We start from the raw sequence: 16,876 nt of genomic DNA on the forward strand, positions 1-16,876 counted from the left end.
ATGACAGTGTACAGACAATCTATAGATTTATGAGCATACACTTTTAGTATACCATTGTCTATAGACGATGCATGGATTTATGGCCGTACGCTTTTAGTATACTAATAACTACAGACAATCTATTGAATATAAATAGACAAAAGGAAATATCAATAGGAAGGCAATAGAGTCTATAAGAAGTCTACAGACAGTCTACAGACCCTTTTTATAAGGGACCGAGCCGTCAGTGTCACTCCTGACCTGCTACAACTAGACCAGACGCTACGTCGAGCCCGCCGTACACAAAGCTATACGGCATAGATCTGGACGCGGAAAATTTGCATCGAGAACTTCTGGAAAGGGCAGCAGCGTCAGAAGACCTCTTCCCGCGGGTCAAGAACGTCATCACCCAGCAGCAGCGCTTGCGTGTCGAAGAGCACGTCGCGCATGCAGCCACGAGGAAAACTAGAAATAAATAATAAAAAACGCCCACCTAGACGGCCGGCTGTCGCGGCAAGTTCTTTGCTGCTGCTACACCGCTACCGCGCTTCTCTGGCGATTACAGCCGCGCGGCAGCACTCCATCCCGCCCTCTCCACCGCCGGCGCGGCGGATTCACGAGCGTTCCGTTTATAGTGCCATGTGGGTCGACGCTTTGTTTTCACTCGCGGCGGGAGACTCCTCTGGTAGCCCCGCTGAGCGCGGCGTGTGTGTGTACTGCATAGACGGCAGGCAGTGCCCCGGAGCTGCCGTACAGAGAACTGAAATGCTCTCCCGGAGAGAGGTCACTCGGTTACGGAGGGCAGCGCGCATTCCGACTCGGGCGTTGTATGCAGCGCGGCAGCACGGGTGGAGCGCATCGGAGCGTGCATTTCTATGGAGGGTTGGGACGTATGCGAAGACAACGCCGCACGAGAGAATGCGACGGGGAAGTTCGCTCACGCAAATGGCGGCGCTTCCAACGGCAGAACTATGAATAGAGCGAACTATCGGCTATAACGAAAAAAAGAATTCGTACTCCGCAAAACGAAGAAGTAGCGCCGGTTCAGTTGAACACATCACGTGCCACTTAGCCGAAGCGTCCCTGTGTCATCACATCGGCTAATTTTTCCCACCGCATTTATCGGCTATCATTTCATTTTAAATACGATAAGGAGGCTTGGTCAAAGAGTGCCATGCATCCACCCCAGAGAAGCCGAACAGCAGACCTTGCGCGGGAAAGAAACCCTGTACCCGTTAGAAAACGGATGGGTACCCGGCGGCACCGGGGATCGAACCCTGAACCTTTCAGAATACGAAACGCATGCTCACCTCGCCTTTTTTTTTTTCTCTCTCTCACTTTTCCAGAACCGCGACTAACATTTGCATAAGCCTGTAAACGGCCGGTTAGTTAAACGGCGCTGTGTTCCATACGATGCCATGTAATGTCCAGAAACTCCGAGGAGTGCCGACACACGCATATACAAAATTAAGACTGCCAGATGCAACAGAAATATACATTCAAGAAGGATGGACAGTTCGGCAAGTTGGTAACGGTTCAGTTGGTCTTCTGTACGTCTTGCGTCTCTTCTTGCGCTGCACCTTACAAATATACGTACAGTCTTTGACAAAAGTAACCAGGCTGCATAGTTTGCTTTTCATTCGTGTTGTACAGCCCTCACTGCATCCCTGAAGATAAGTTCTTTGAAAGTGAGGACAGGGGTTCTCCTTACCATACAGAGATTTAGAGCTTGAGGGCTGCCATAATAGCTTTACTATACGACTGAGAAGCAAACCGTGCAGCCTGGTTACTTTTGGCAAACACTGTACATTAGTTCTCCTATATGCGTCCGTCCTTTGCAGCTCTGTCATTTTTTCGCGCCGTCCGTTTATCACGATTCATTACCAAGTTGCCAAAACTGTCCATAGCGCCTACTGTAAAGAAATACAACTCTTTATAATATTACTCCTGTGACGATCATGGACGCAGCAGAGGTCACGGCGAATGCCGGCTGACGACCCTCATCACCCCTTCCCTCACCCGACTTGCAGGCGCGCTGCAAGGTCGCCGCGACAGACAGCAGGCGGCGCACGTGCATGAGATACGCACCGCGATCGTAGAGGAAGCAGACCGGCGACGAGGCGGACTCCGTCAGAGGAGGGGGTCTCCAGGGGTGGTAGCGCGCGCTCGTCAGCGCAGAGGCAGTCCCTCCGCCGAGCCACTCCGGAAGACCGCACGAGGACGCCGTCGGGACGCATGCCTTCGCCGAGAAGTCGGCCGCCGCGCCGCACGCGGGACACTCCGGTCCGTAGAAGGCGGAGAACTCGAGACCGCACACCGACACCTGGACACCGAACGTCGGCACCGGGGACCAGGCGCAAGGGGCCATCGGGGGTCGCTAGCTGGACGCTAGGACGACTAGGAGTCCTACGGCAGGGCCTCTAACCGCGGGGGCGTGCACAGTACAGCCCATCGCCGACGGAGACCGCAGAAGCGGCAGCGAGCGAAGCTTCCCCGATAAACGCGTCCTACGGTGCCCTTCGTAGAGGTCGCCGACGCAAGATCGGCATGGTCCGCACGTTCCGGTGATCATCCGAACGTCACTCCTTTCCGATAAAGGCTCTTCACACAGGCTTCCACGGAGAAGGCGTCGCTAATACAGATAACTGCGCGAGGTTGCGCCGATCCGCGCCCACGGCGAGATTGCACCTGAGGAGGACATGCAAATGATGCAGTTCCGAGCGCAGAGATTTGACAACAAAGACCTGCAGCTTCGGAGTTGCGGACGTGCGCGCCCGTCAGACGGCCAAACAATCGTCCGACACGAATGGGGACACTCTCGAAATACGCTCATGGAAGACCTCGTCTTGACGGTCACTTTGCGGATCCCGTCCTAGGAGTTCTTTACGAGCCTGCGCACGTCTTGGTAAGGAATCGGTCCTGTCTTCAGCAAATGTGCCCCAGCGTGCAGGTTTGCAGGCCTCGGCGTGTGTTCAGGCACGTAGATAGCGATGCGTGATGCGATTCAGCCATGCTAGCGTGTGCATGGTCGCTCTGACTACGCTTTCAAGCTGTCTCCGTTTTTTCTTGACAGGCAGGCACTTCGGCGGACTTCTTGTGCCAGCACTTGCGTCCGCGTATCCGAAAATCCGCACCCATTGATAGGTCCGTTCGTTCCGAGACTATAACGCCTCGAAGTCCTCAAGAGCTTCCATCGACATATTTAGCGCTAGCCAAAACCAAGCTGGCCCAATTTTGCTAGGCATCGATCGTTATCGACATCACTGTTACAGTCCTGAAGCTTCGGCAGAGGCAAGTCAAAAGCAACCGAAGTGTACCAGGAACCACACTTCGCCCGCCCATAACGCACCTTCACTGCATCGCCCACTAAAGCAGTCTACAAGCAGAGACAACAAGGCCAGTGGAACGTGAGATGTCAACAGCTCGGATGGCTTGCAAAATCGAAGCGCTAATCTTCAAGGAAGAAACAGCGGTGGTAGTCTATGAACCACAGCATCATCTCTGCCGGACCTTCTTTCCACTGGGGGCTTTTTTTCAAGGGAAACCCACGGTGACAACTCTGTGACCTTCAGAGAACCTTTTCTTCCCTCTCCATACTTGCGAATAGACACAACGCATTGTCATCTACACGATTCCCTCGCTGTCGCAAGTACCGATCCGAGAGCGCATCCCGTGGCGACAGCATCCATCAACCGTTGACCTTGAACTGAGCATCTGCAACGCGTCGGCTCGCCGCCTCGAAACGGAGCTCGGGGGATCTGGTCCACTCAAGACAGCTCCTCCGCATTCGCTGTGCACGTCCGACTAACACTGCAAGTCCCGTTGACATCCACCAAACGACGAAGGCCTACAGTCGTCCACCAGTAGCCGTGCAGCAGTCGATAGGACTCGCCCGAAGTGGCGAAGCCGACGATGCGTCGAATGCCACGTCCAAACCAAGTCCCGTGGCTCCAACATAGCAATGAAGGCGTCACCCAGTTCTTTTCGTATAGCACTGCCGGGAACCGAACACGTCAGACGCGGCAGCGAGCGAATGGCTCGCAAAGCGACGGAGCACTGCTTACCGTAAACATGGCAACCACTCTCCCAAGGAGGCAGACAGCAGCGTTGCGAACCGTTGGCCGCCAAGGTCTCTCGACGGGCGCTTGCAAAGGCGTGGTTAGAAGGCCGTGAATACCCCGTTTGCTGCCCACACTTCTGGCGGTGTCTGTTCTCGGGAGGTCCCCAGCGGCGGCGACGCGAAATGCGACGCCACCCCCCGCCGAGATCTCTCCTCCTTTACAACCCCGCGCGTTGTAGCGACTCGCCACCGCCGTTTTGTTGTCAGGACGAACGGTGCACACACTGTGTATGTACACAGACGGCGCGGACGGACACTGCGACGGCGGCGCCGGCGATCTGCGCATGCGCGGCGGGCACGCCGGGACACGCTGTGATCACGTGACACAGGCTCCTCCGGATCGATCGAAGGCGAATTTGATTCCGCACTTGGGCCTTTTGCGACGCGGAGCGAGTTACGAGCAACGCGCGGGAAAGCTTCCGTCTTGTGAACAGTCACGTGACCGGAGCATCATACGCCGCTATGCAGTGAAAATTTCTAAAAAAAAAAAATAACAGCACAATGGTATAACTGGCGAGGGCGTCCGTTTCCAATTAATACGAGTTCGGTGCAGTGTGCATCAAGACACAGAAGGATCTACGCGAGGCCAAACACAACAACTACAATGTGCAGCGCAATAGACGGTGGAGCCACTCTGGCGCCCTCAACCTCTGCCAGTGCTGCGCGGTATTAGAGTTGATGGCAAGTATGAGCGCCTCCGGTAGGAGTGGAGCCTGTTTAGGGTATTGGGGAACGGCGATGACGGGGCCAACGTTGGGGATGGGGACATTGGAGGGGTACGAATAGGAAAGGAGGAGGGGGAGGTGAGCGGCTAAACTCTGAAAGCACGACTCCCGATGGGGAATGGAAGAGGGAGGGGTACCGCTCGAATCCCGGGGCGCGCGAAAGGTCTCTGACGTCATGGAAAGCGCGGGATACGTATGCCCGGCGATATTGAAATCCGTTCAGTCCCCACACAACGGCATCCGGTGTTTTAATTTTTTTTTTCAGATCTGTCTGATCGAAAAATAAAAGGCGTGCGAACTTTCAGGAAGCAGCAAACGAGAGCAATGCTCAAGATGAACTCGTTCAATGCCCAGTTGTTTTTTTTTTTTAAATCCTGTGAACTATTCATATATTAGAGACTTCTAGAATAGTGTGACCCTATCGGTTATAAGGCGCAGGGGAATAGCGAGGCGTCAGTGCATATGCCCACGATAATAACCGGAGGGGCGTTACTGTGGGCGTTATGCCCACAGGTGCATCGCTATTCCTTATACCCCTAACCGATAGAGTCACCCTACTCTAAATGTCCCTATTAACCGATATCGATTGGACGATGGACAACTATAGCAAGCGAAGTTCGTGGTGATGTATAGATGAAAACTATCGAGCAGCATCGCAGGGAGCGAAGTCATTCGGCGTGTGGCATACTAATCATTATGTTCGCGTAAAAAACATTGCATTTTTTTTTTAAGAAACAAAAACGTGGTTTATGGGTGTTTAACGTCCCAAAGCGACTCGATTCAGGCTATGGGAGACGCCGTAGAGAAGGGCTCTGACACCGCACAGCACACGGACCTCTAGAATTTCCCCTACATCGAAATCCGACCTCCGCGTCCGGGATCGAACCCGCGTCTTTCGGGTCAGCAGGCATAACCACTGAGCCACCGCGGCAGCTAAAGAAACGATAACAGCCAAGCCGTATCAAGAAAAGAGCAAAAAACTAATTGAGGCACAACTCCTATCACGTGATATCGCGCTAGAAACCATACGCCATGTAAAAATGGAGAGCGGCGAAACATTTACATTGTAAAGCACTCATATTTTGATATGAGTGTCCTAGATTAACTAGATCCATTACTGCTTTCAGCACGCCATCCTCGGCTTCATACGAGAATATTACTCAGAAGCATTCGGTGAACAAAAATGTCTCCGCATAATTTTAGGGCGTCCAGCGACCACTTCTGCGCTGGACGACTAAAGGAAAACGACGGCGATCGCATGCATCGTGAAACGTCCGCGGAATGCATAACGAATCACCCGTCTTTATGATGTTGCAAGCCCCGAATAACTTGTTGCCATCCAATACAGTCGATGCAAAAGACGTCACGCTTGTTACGCAATCGACATTTCCGCGGGAAAGAAACGATCACGAAGAAAGACACGGGGCAGTTTCGAGTTTGTTTCGTTCCGCGCGCGACGTTCTTGCATCAAGACGACGGACCCGCAGCGCTTACAGATGGCCGACGCAAGCACTGCAAGCGCTCAGGATCGAAGCTTCGAAGCTTTCGAACACCTCAAAGACTTAGGTATGCCCTGCACGCTCGCAGTTTTACGTAAGGCGCCTTCGTTAAGCCGCATCCGCGGTCTGCCTGCAAAGCCGGAAAGCTTGGGCTCGGCAATGTCGCGCCAGGAGACGACTTCAAACTGCGCTGGGATTACTCATTGAAGCGAAACTCGACTTCAACCGTGGCTTAAATAAAGCTGGGACGCGTACAGTCATCGATGTGTTCCGCAAGCACCGTAAACTACAAGCAGAACGTCGTTATAACGAAGTGGAAGGGGTCCGGCGATTACTTCGTTATAGCCGTAGCTTCGTTATAGCCCGTGTTGACCGAGCTTCCAAGGGGAATCGCCATTCCTTCGTTATATCCATTATTTCGTATAGACCGATTCGTTATAACGAAGTTCGACTGTAGTTCTTAGTCTACTCTTTCGAACAACAGGAAACATAGCACGACTTTCCTTTTCGTTCGTATCGGGGCCTTTGATATAAAGAGTATCACGTCGACCTATGCTCCCCTTAAAGGGACGCTGAGGAAGACAATGCCATCCAATTTTTGTTCTCAGTAAAAATTGAAAAAAAAATATGAATGTTTGTTAGGCAGCAAAAGACGCGTTTATTGTAGAGAAAATTGCATTTGAAAATTTTCCCGCCACTCGATTCGAACTGGTGACGTCAGCATCGAAATTGACTCCGTTATCACCATTTCGAAGTGAATGGCTTTGTAGGATAGCCTCTGAGATGTGCGAAAAAAAACAAGTGTCGACGCACTGAACTTTACTTGCGAAGTCGGCTGGTGATGGCGCCACCTATTTTTTGTATTTTCTATAGCTTGTAAAAGCTTTGTTTTCGGTCAGAGCAGTGGCTTTGTCGTTATAATGTCGCACCCTATCGACACAAGCCAACTTTAAATTTCTCCTTAGTGTTCCTTTCAGCAAGAGGAACACCTCCGCGTGGCGAGTGCCCCAAAACGAGTACACTTGACAAACAAGACATCTTAGCAGAGTATAGCAGTAAATAATGGACGATCGAATCATATAAGAACACCACAGACGAGCCAACACTATAGCATAAGATATAGGCAAAAGTCATGGGCCGTTCAGTTGATGCAGCACCGAGAACTCGCCCCTGCCATTCAATAAGGTTTTAGCTAAATACACCAGAATATTCACCAAAAAAAAAAAAAACAAATAATATAGGAAAAATCCCAGATTTTTACAGACGTCCCCACTGTGTTTCAGTGCGCGAAAACAACAAACGTGGCATGCAAAGCGATAAGCGCGGGTGACATGAAAGAGAAAAAAAAGGCCTGTGAGGCGCACCTGCACGATAGCGCCCATACATCCGCCTCTGTTATCACTGTGTGCAGAGCTCTGCAGCTTTTATGGCCAATAGCAAGGTCGCAAGGACGCGTGCCCGCGCGTTGTTTCCTCCTGCCTATCAGCGCCGCGTAATAAAAACTCTCATCCCGAGAGGCCAGGTCAGCGGAGATTAAAGAGATTCAGGGCCCCATTATGTTACCCAGCGAAGACGCAACTGCAATATCTGCAGTGTGCAGCAACAGTGATACCGATGCGGTTAACCAGTAAGCACTCTGCGATTACGCGGTTGTCAGAACGTTGGGGAGAATTCGAAAACGGCTGCTGTTTAGCCTTTGTAACTTGCTTCCATCACAAACCCACTCAGGGCAGAAGTCATGGTTCCTGCTACACATACCCATTTAACGGGAGGTGGATAGGGGAGGGGAAAAGGCCCAGCTATCCTTTCCTCACCTCGGATACAAGGCAAAAAGTGCGGACGATTTGTTGCTTAGGGTACGGAAAGCCACATCCATTTTTTTTTTTAACGCAATTTTTTTAAAACTCTACAGAGAGATGCCGCTTTGCTCAAATCGACAACATATAAAGGTGCATTTCGACCAAGGCGTGGAAAATTTTTTCAAGCAACAATAGCTGCCCGTAGATATCACGCTTTGCGTCCTTCTGCGCTCGGTGATCGATGCCTGTAGCAAATCATATCCCGCAAACTATCAAAGACAGGTCAATGGAGCCAGTTATAAGATCGACGCAACGTTGACCACTGTATATACAGAGCGTCGATAAGCAAATGAACGTTTTCAGAAGCGCGCCAGCGAGGTACGTCAGCCCGCCGCGGTGGCTAAGTGGTTACGGCGCTCGGCTACTGACCCGAAAGACGCGGGTTCGATCCCGGCCGCGGCGGCTGAATTTCGATGAAGGCGAAATTCTAGAGGCCCGTATACTGTGCGATGTCAGTGCACGTTAAAGAACCCCAGGTGGTCGAAATTTCCGGAGCCCTCCACTACGGCGTCTCTCATAACCCGAGTTGCTTTGGGACGTTAAACCCCAATAAGCCAACCAATAAACCAGCCACCGAGGTATAGAACCCAGCTTAACGCATAAGAAACTACGATCATCCTCTGCATCACACAGAGCTCAGTATCGACTGTTCCAAAACACCTGCTCTTTGAACAACTGCGAAGAGGTGCAGGATGTTCGCTTTAGAACCGTGCTCACGCCAAACGCACACACAACGGTCCAACGAGCAATATGGCAACGCCCCAAAGGAAACGCTCGCTGGAAACGTCTGCGCACACCGAAAGGCTTTTCGAACGCGTCGCAGAGTCGACGGCAAGGCGCTAAATCTCAACCGGAAGTGGAGACACTCACGCAAGCAGCCCTTGAGGAGACGCAGCCAGGCGCGACACACTATCCGGAGCAGGAAATACGGCCACAGGAAGCCGAAGACCAGGCAGCTCCAGAGGCGACTTCCGGCCCAACGCAGGCAGCGCCTCGGAAGCGATAGCACTCCCCAAGTGGCAGTGGCCCCCTGCCGCTTACTATCCAGCGCGAAACCGGAACCAACTTCCTCTTCCGAAGACTCCCGGTCGACGGCCGGCCGAAGCATCCTCCCGAGCACCACAGAGCGACGACGACTTCGTGTCACTCCTCACGGACACACGGGGAACTATCACTGTTCAACACCCGTTCGACGACAGCACACAGCTGTTCTTGCCAGCTGAGGCAGAAACGCGGTAATGTTAGCGGCAGCAACAATGGCCTCTTATCTCGCGGACAAAACCACAGCGCACAAGCAAGCAAACGCGCACACACACGCGGCAGTTCTTCCTCGTGATGGTAGCACCTCCCTTATCCGCGATAGCTCTTGATGCGACGAGAAGTGAGCGTGTTCTCCGCGCACAATCTCACACGCGAGCCGCAAAGGTGTGCTCTCCGCCGATGCTTCCGCAGTCGAGGTGAGGACGGGTTGACCGCAGCGAGGTGATAAAACACGGCCGTGAGCTCTCTTTACCACGGACACGTCGCCGATTAGCACGCGCGAGGGAGCTGTGCATTTGGAACCGAGTCCAAAGGTGCCACGGCCGCGCTCATATGCGAGTCGATACAGCGGCGTCAGCTCTGCAGCGTGTAGTCCGAGCACTGGCGCACACCGTCAACGACACCTCGAAGCCTTTCAGCTACCTGAGTTTTCTTTTCTTCTTTTCTTTTCCTATACACTGTAGTGCCATCGCTTATCTACAGGCGGCGCCGCATTTGCTCAACATCCTGTCCGTCCGCCCGTCCGTGCGCTCCCTGCCCCATCTGTTCATTTCTTTCGGAAGAGAGAATTTGACGCCCCCAAGGTTGTCTTCTTCGACGGCACGTTTCCCAAGAGGACGCCGTTCACATCAAGAACAAAAACTGAAATGCGATGCAGCCCTGAGAAGTCCTCGCGCTTAATGTCCCCACGCTGCAATCAATGAGTCAACGCTCGCCTCTTCTCAAATGGACAGACGCCTCAGACTTCTGCTATTCCAGCATACGCTTCTTTTTCCGCCGCGTAGCGATACACGCATGCGAGCATAGCGCTGAGACTGGCGGGCGCATTCCTCGGCGGGCCCAGCCAAAAGCGCTTGGTTCGTTTTCAGTGTTCGAAATTAATCACGTGACCGGAGCGGCGGGGTCACGTGACACCTAAGGGAAGCCACGTTCCCAAAAACGGGTTTCTGGGGAGCGTCGTCGAGAGGCTGCGCGGGGGGACAAGAAGACGGCGTGGCGCCGTCACACATGGCTTTTTTTTTTTTTTTACCTCGCCGTAGCAGAAGGGGCGACGCTGAGGGTGACCGCTGAAAAGTTCGTGCAGACCGGTAGGGTGGGGGTCATTGTATTTCATTTTTTTTTTTTTTTGCGGTGGCAGCTGCAGACAAACCAAAAGCGCTTAGGCGCGCAAAACCAGCGGCAGTGTCGTCAAAGGTCGGCACAGCAGGTAAAACATCTACGTTTACGAAACATCTACGGTTACGAACCACGAGAATGGTGCAAAAAATAATACGAAAAATAAAAAGTGCGCATCCTGTACAGCGCACCGTGAGAACGCGAGCGTGATAGGGGATACTCGCCGGAAGTCCACGCGCCGCGTCGCTTCTCTTTCGTTTGTGTGTGTGTATGCGTGCGTTGGGCCATTAGATCTTGTTGCCGAGCAAAGCCCCTGGCAGACTTGCTACCGCTAGCCCGCTGACAAACAAGGTGTGGTCCATAGGCAAATCGTCCCGTCCTTGCACATCGTCTACATACCCCGAAACAGGCAAGACCCATTGAACCTTCGGCAAAGCAGTCGAAGGCACGGGACACACAAGACAAACAAACAGACGGACAGGCGCTCCCACGTTCGTCCTCAGCGTTTCTCGTGTCTCCGGTACACTGCGTTGTTTCTCCGAGCATTGATTATACGAACCACCAGATAGTCCAAATCACAACTTCGAACGAAACCACCTAGACACACCCTCAGTCCAAGGACACTGCCTCGTAATCGCCTAATCCCCTGTCAAGAGGTAAACGCGTTGGTATTCGAGCTCGACATACTAGACAGCGAAAGGACCACCCTCGCCCTATTGCAGGAATAATTAACTTTTCTTCCGCCTGATACAGGACACATTTTTCTCGCCATAGGAATGTCTTCCTGGCCGTAAACTAGTTGGCCCAGCTACTCACAGGTGTGTGTGTGGGGGGGGGGGGGGGGGGGGTGGGGGGTCAATGCCTTCCAACCGACTGGGGAGTGTGCGGCTACAGGTACTGTGCAAAGTTTCGCCCTGTCAAATTCAACGCCTCCACACGGCCCCTGTTTATGAGAGCCTTGGGGTATTTATTTATTTATTTACTTATTTATTTATTTAAATCTGGTTGCGAATGTCTGGCAATTCCTAGCAGTCAGCGGTCTGGCAGTCAGCGTTTGTATATCTGAAGTGTCCTTTCTGTGTCTCGTCCCATCCGCTGTTTTCCGGAATTGAGATGTAGGCTTCATTTATTCGCACGTCAATATTCCTTGTTCTTCAAGAGCCACCGACGCAGTCCCCGCCAGCATCTGGACGGCGCTCTTCTCTTTCTCAGCACAGACGGACGTCCACTTGTCGCCAACGGTGTACAGCTGGCCCCGCGCCTAGCGATCCAGCCTTCCCCGATCACCCGCCCTGCAGCTATTGTTCCAGTGCCGGCTGCACACCAATCATTTCTTCTTGCGCCGAAGGCAGCTGCGGCACTCGTCACACTGTACAGGGGGCTCGTTTTCGGCAGACACCGCGCAGCACAGCCGCCGTTGTCATATGCAGCGACGGCCCCGCGAGGGACCTTTGCCAAAGTAAACAGTGGAGATGTGGAAACTATCGCGCGATGCTGCCCGAAGAGGACGTCACCCATGAGCTGCTTTCCAAGCAGAACCCCTTCCGGCGATTAAAATGAAGATTGCTGGCTAGATTAGGCCTAGCTGAAACGTTCCGCGACAGCCTTTATGTCTTGACTCATCCGTAGCATTGTTTAGCCAGCATTTTTTTCTCATCTTTAGATTTCTCTATGCACGACGGCGTCCCCCATTTCCTCCCTCACTTATCTCCTCCTATCTCTTCTTCTTCTCCAGCTTTCTTCTACTTCTCTCTGTCCTGAGAGACGAGAGACGGAAGGAGTAAAGTTTACACTCCATAATTCGAAAAGGAGAAGTGCCGCAGGGATTTGTCATTAAGGGACTAAAAGCATTGTCATATTCAATTCAATTCGTTCATTTCCCAGAGCGGTACAAACACAAACTGATGCCATTACAGTCTTTGAAAAAGCAACCATCGACTAACCATGCACTAATTAGAGACATCCATAGCCGCCGCGGTGGCTCAGTGGCTATGGTGCTCGGCTGCTGGCCCGAAAGACGCGGGTTCGATCCCGGTCGCGGCGGCTGAATTTCTTTGGAGGAGAAATTCGAGGCCCGTGTACTGTGCGATGTCAGTGCACGTTAAAGAACCCCAGGTGGTCGAAATTTCCGGAGCCCTCCACTACGGCGTCTCTCATAGCCTTAGTCGCTTTGGGACGTTAAACCCCATAAACCAAACCAAACCAGAGACATCCATACCTCGACAGCCGAGCTGTACAGTTAGCCACATTGTTGATTTTTTTTTTTTGCTTACAGCGTATAGGTAAAAAACAAAATGTTAGGTTTAACAAACGGCAAAAACTGAGGTATGGATGGTAGCCGATAACAGTCATACTTATCTGGTGACACACTCCTGTGTTCCCTTTCACATGATCCCAAAGCTACGGTTCACTTTCATTACATTGCATCAAGCCCGCCCATGTTACGCGCAGATATTAGCGCGATTACGAGAGGGTCAGAGCGGGCACAGCAGAGAATAACGAAAGGAATTAGAAGCGGCCGAGGCCCAGACGTGGAAAGGTGAGCTTTAAAATTTTAAAATATGGTTTTCCTGAATAAACGCGGATGCGCGCCTGGCGCGAAATCGGGATTTAGAGCTCACTGGGAGATGCGTTTGTTTCACAATTTAATAATGAATAGGAGGGGGCGGTAGGCAGTACACATTTTTTAAAAAGAAAAATGCCGCCTAGCACCGCGGCGAATGACACGTGACAAGCGCGGAATTTCGGCGCACTGGAAGAACAGAAATATCAAGCGGACGGAATCGAGGGAAAAGCGCACTGGCTTCACAACCTTGCCGGAGCGGCAATTAAGATGCCTTCGATAAATAAACACGTAAACAAGAAATGTGCCCCCGACAAGGCAATCTTTGTTCTAAATGGCGTGTAGCTCGGATGGCTGACTTCGCTAAGCGCAGCCGATAGGCGCCTCGTGAACCAATATACGCGGCTATCGCAGACGGTGCCTGGGCGCCGCCTGCTAAACCGCTTACACATCCAACACACATGCATACCAGAGGGGACGGAGAACATCCCGGTGCTGTGGCGCCACATGCTCTTGGTCGCTCCGCTCCCGCGTAACATGGACATGGCTTCACATGAAGGCAGACGACAAGCGCGGGTTCGCACGCTTGAGAGGCAATATGGGTATAAAGAGGGCGTCTATTACGTGGACATCACAGGGCCGTCGCCCGCAGGATTCTTCACGGCTGCCGTAGTCCACCGGGGAATGAATGTCGATGGGCTATCTTTTCGGGCCCCAAATTCAACACGAGCGGAGGAAGTCGCAATAGCTCTCGCTGCCGCCGATCCAAAATCGAAAACAGTTATTACAGACTCTCGCCGGGCCTGTGCACATTATCTTGCAGGCGAAATATCACCTCTGGCCTCGCAAATTCTAAGACGCGCTCTCGCCGATCCAACTCGCACAAAAGTGATCTGGGCTCCTGGCCACCAGGGTCTACGAGGCAATGAGGCCGCTGATGCGGCCGCCCGAGCGCTCACACACCGGGCTCCTCATCCTAGCTCTCATGGCTCAGAAGCTCATAAACCGCTTCTGCGGTTCCGCGAAATCCTAATTTATTATTGCGACAGCCACCGTCTCTACCCGGCACCTGCCAAGGGGCTGAGTAAGGCGGAGGAGCGAACTCTGCGGCGCCTGCAGACAGGAACCCTTCTCTGTCCTGCAATAGCAAAACACTTCGATCCGAACACAGATGGGCGCTGCCCGCACTGTGGAGAGATCTGCGATATCTTTCACATGGTGTGGGCATGTACTCAGAATCCTCACCTTCCCCCCTCCCCCACCCCCACCCGAGAGGCATGGGAGACTGCCCTCCTCAACTGCTCCACACTGGAGTCCCAAAGGGCTCTGGTCAAGCGGGCGCGAGACGGGGCCTCGTCATGCGGTGTCCCGGACTAAGGATACCGACCATGCAGCAGGGTTATTTATTTTTTTTTTAACCCTCAAGCTCTCTTGATTAAAGTTTTTCACCACCACCACCGCTGCCGCTACAGGTTGGCGGAGAAGCTCCGAAAACGAAACTATGCGGTGAGACACTATCGGCTTATCGCCGGGAGGCCTTCCGATCGTCGAAATATCTCCAGTTGTGCGCATGTCGGAGCAATGCAAAATGCAGTTCAGGCCAGGCGACGAATATCTGGGCGATCGGTTTGTCGAGAAGGTCATACGATGACACGGCGCCACTTCGGAAGCTCGTCCGAATTGACCGATGCCAGCCCCTGGGCGTCCGAATAAACGAATTCCCTAGACGGGCGTTTAGCAGGACTCGGGCGGCAGTCCGAATTATCCCAATTAACGTGCGTTCTGGAGTAGGAATAAAGGTTTATGAAACTGGGTCGGATTAACGATGTTTTACCGCACAATGTTCCAGCTACTGCTGCTAATTTCACATACGGTACATATTCCTCTCTTGTGGCGGCGCAAGGCACCACTGACAACGGTGTAGTTTTTCTCGATTTCAGATGTTTTTCGCAATCAAAATTTATTTCCGCAAAATTTGAGGCATCGTAATGCGGATCCAAATTCGCACATTTTAGGGAAAATTCGGAATAGTTGGCAGGTATTGGCAGGGAGTCGGCCGGGACTGATTACGGTTTTGTAGATGATTACGATGATATATAAGGTACGGCAGATGATCACCGCGTTACAGCAGCGTCGCCTTCGTTTTACCTACTCTGCAAGCTCTGCCCTTAACTGGAACGACGACATAAAAGAGAAAGAGAAACAAACAAAAAGAGAAGAAGAAGAAGAGGCGAGGAACGACTGGCTGACGACGCCCCTCCGCCAGCACGCTCGCCGTATACAACAGCTGTTCCGGGCACATCCAACGCATACAGCGGCGCCTCGAGGCGAAGGAGAGCGCACGTCGCGTCGTAGAGCAAACAGCGATCGGCGCTCTTGTCTCATACTCCGCCCCGGAAAGTGCAAGCATAGCGAGGGCCTTTGTTGCCTGCTGCCGGCGGCGTCTAATAAAGCGCCGCTCAGAGACAGCTGGCCGAAGAGCGGGGGGAGTGGACGGAGCTAAAGTTGTATAGAAGCCCTGTACAATCGAGCATGTGTTAGGGTTCTAAAGTAATAAAACGATTTGTAAAATAAAAAAGAAAGAAAAATAAAAAAGTGTTTCGTGAAATCGTTAAGACATCAGGATCTCCAGGCAATGGGCAGCACAGTGAAGTTGTATTAATTCGTGGTGAAGAACATGCCCCGAGAATCTTTTTTTTTTCCTCAGCTTAAAAAAATAAAAAAAGATCAGCCGTCAAATACTGAAAGTACATTCTGCAATAACTTAAGGGTGTCTAGTGAGCTATACTCTTTACAAGTCACCTGACTTTTCCATAATCACAGAGTGAACAAGGACAGGAAATATCTCAGGGTGATTGCCAACGTTTCGACAAGCGGACTTGTCTTCGACAAAAAACAAGTCATCTTGTCGAAACGCCGGCAAGCAGCCTGAGGTTTTCCCCTGCTTTGTTCACTAAGTGATTATCAGGAACCATATGACCAACCTGTCTACCAGTGACTTTTCCATATTTTTCCGGCCCATTTCATCAAAATTCCCGAACCAATGGCGGACAGTGCGCAATGAAAGCATATTTACTCTTCCTGCTTGAGAAAGCTGGCTCTTTCCCTGAAGGAAGTCCAGCTTTAGGCTGTGACTTACGATGCGATCATTGCTTCCCTTTCACCTGGAGAAAAGATGCATACACACACACACACTTAGTAATACAACACAGCAAATCCTGAGAATGATGCAGAGAATCACGAATAGAAAGCACGATGAAATCAAAGGACGCGATAAGAATCGCACGTGCCTTAATTCCTAGCAGAATAACGTACACAAGAAGATAGACGCCATGGTCAGGAAACCGGCCTATGTACCGCCGTGTATTTCGAATAGCAAACCGAAAACGTTAGAGGCACTGACGGCAGCGCACTCGACTGCGCAGATGAGAAGGAACGATCTCACATACACAGGAATGAAGGCATCAAACAACAATCTGAGGCATATACGTTGGCACTGAGCCACCAAACGCAAGAAAAGAACTGGAGTCGCGCCGATACCAAAGCACATGCACCCAGAATACCACAAAGCAAGAACGACATAGAGAGCGAAGTATATAGAAAGGAAATACGGCAAAGAGGATGGAATAATATACACGGAAGCTGCAGATCACCGAGACAGAGGAGCCATTACGACTGTAGAGGTAGGTAAAAACGGAGTCAGAACGAGCGTTATATACAAGCGAAAGATTCAGAGGAAGCGGAATAAACTAAAG

General features: G+C 51.9%; 1 protein-coding gene across 4 annotated transcripts in view; it reads right to left on the minus strand.

Moving 5' to 3' along the window:
* Positions 1-16,876, minus strand: part of LOC149365537 (uncharacterized) — a 77,915-nt gene that overhangs the window by 52,546 nt on the left and 8,493 nt on the right. Inside the window, exon 1 of one of the 4 annotated variants that reach the window (XM_089543723.1) lies at positions 9,053-9,435. The exons of 1 other annotated variant lie outside the window; for it this stretch is intronic. In XM_089543723.1, coding sequence (XP_089399849.1) covers positions 9,053-9,290 — 238 coding nt within the window. In that variant the 5' untranslated portion in view covers positions 9,291-9,435. Of the gene's footprint in view, positions 1-2,067; positions 2,800-9,052; positions 9,436-16,876 lie in introns of those variants that run through there. 2 more of the 4 variants (XM_089543733.1, XM_089543714.1) reach the window with 2 other exon arrangements.

This window comes from Amblyomma mixtum, chromosome 1 (assembly GCF_055824585.1).
Source record: "Amblyomma mixtum isolate Tamu chromosome 1, ASM5582458v1, whole genome shotgun sequence".
Classification (NCBI taxonomy): Eukaryota; Metazoa; Arthropoda; class Arachnida; order Ixodida; family Ixodidae; genus Amblyomma; species Amblyomma mixtum.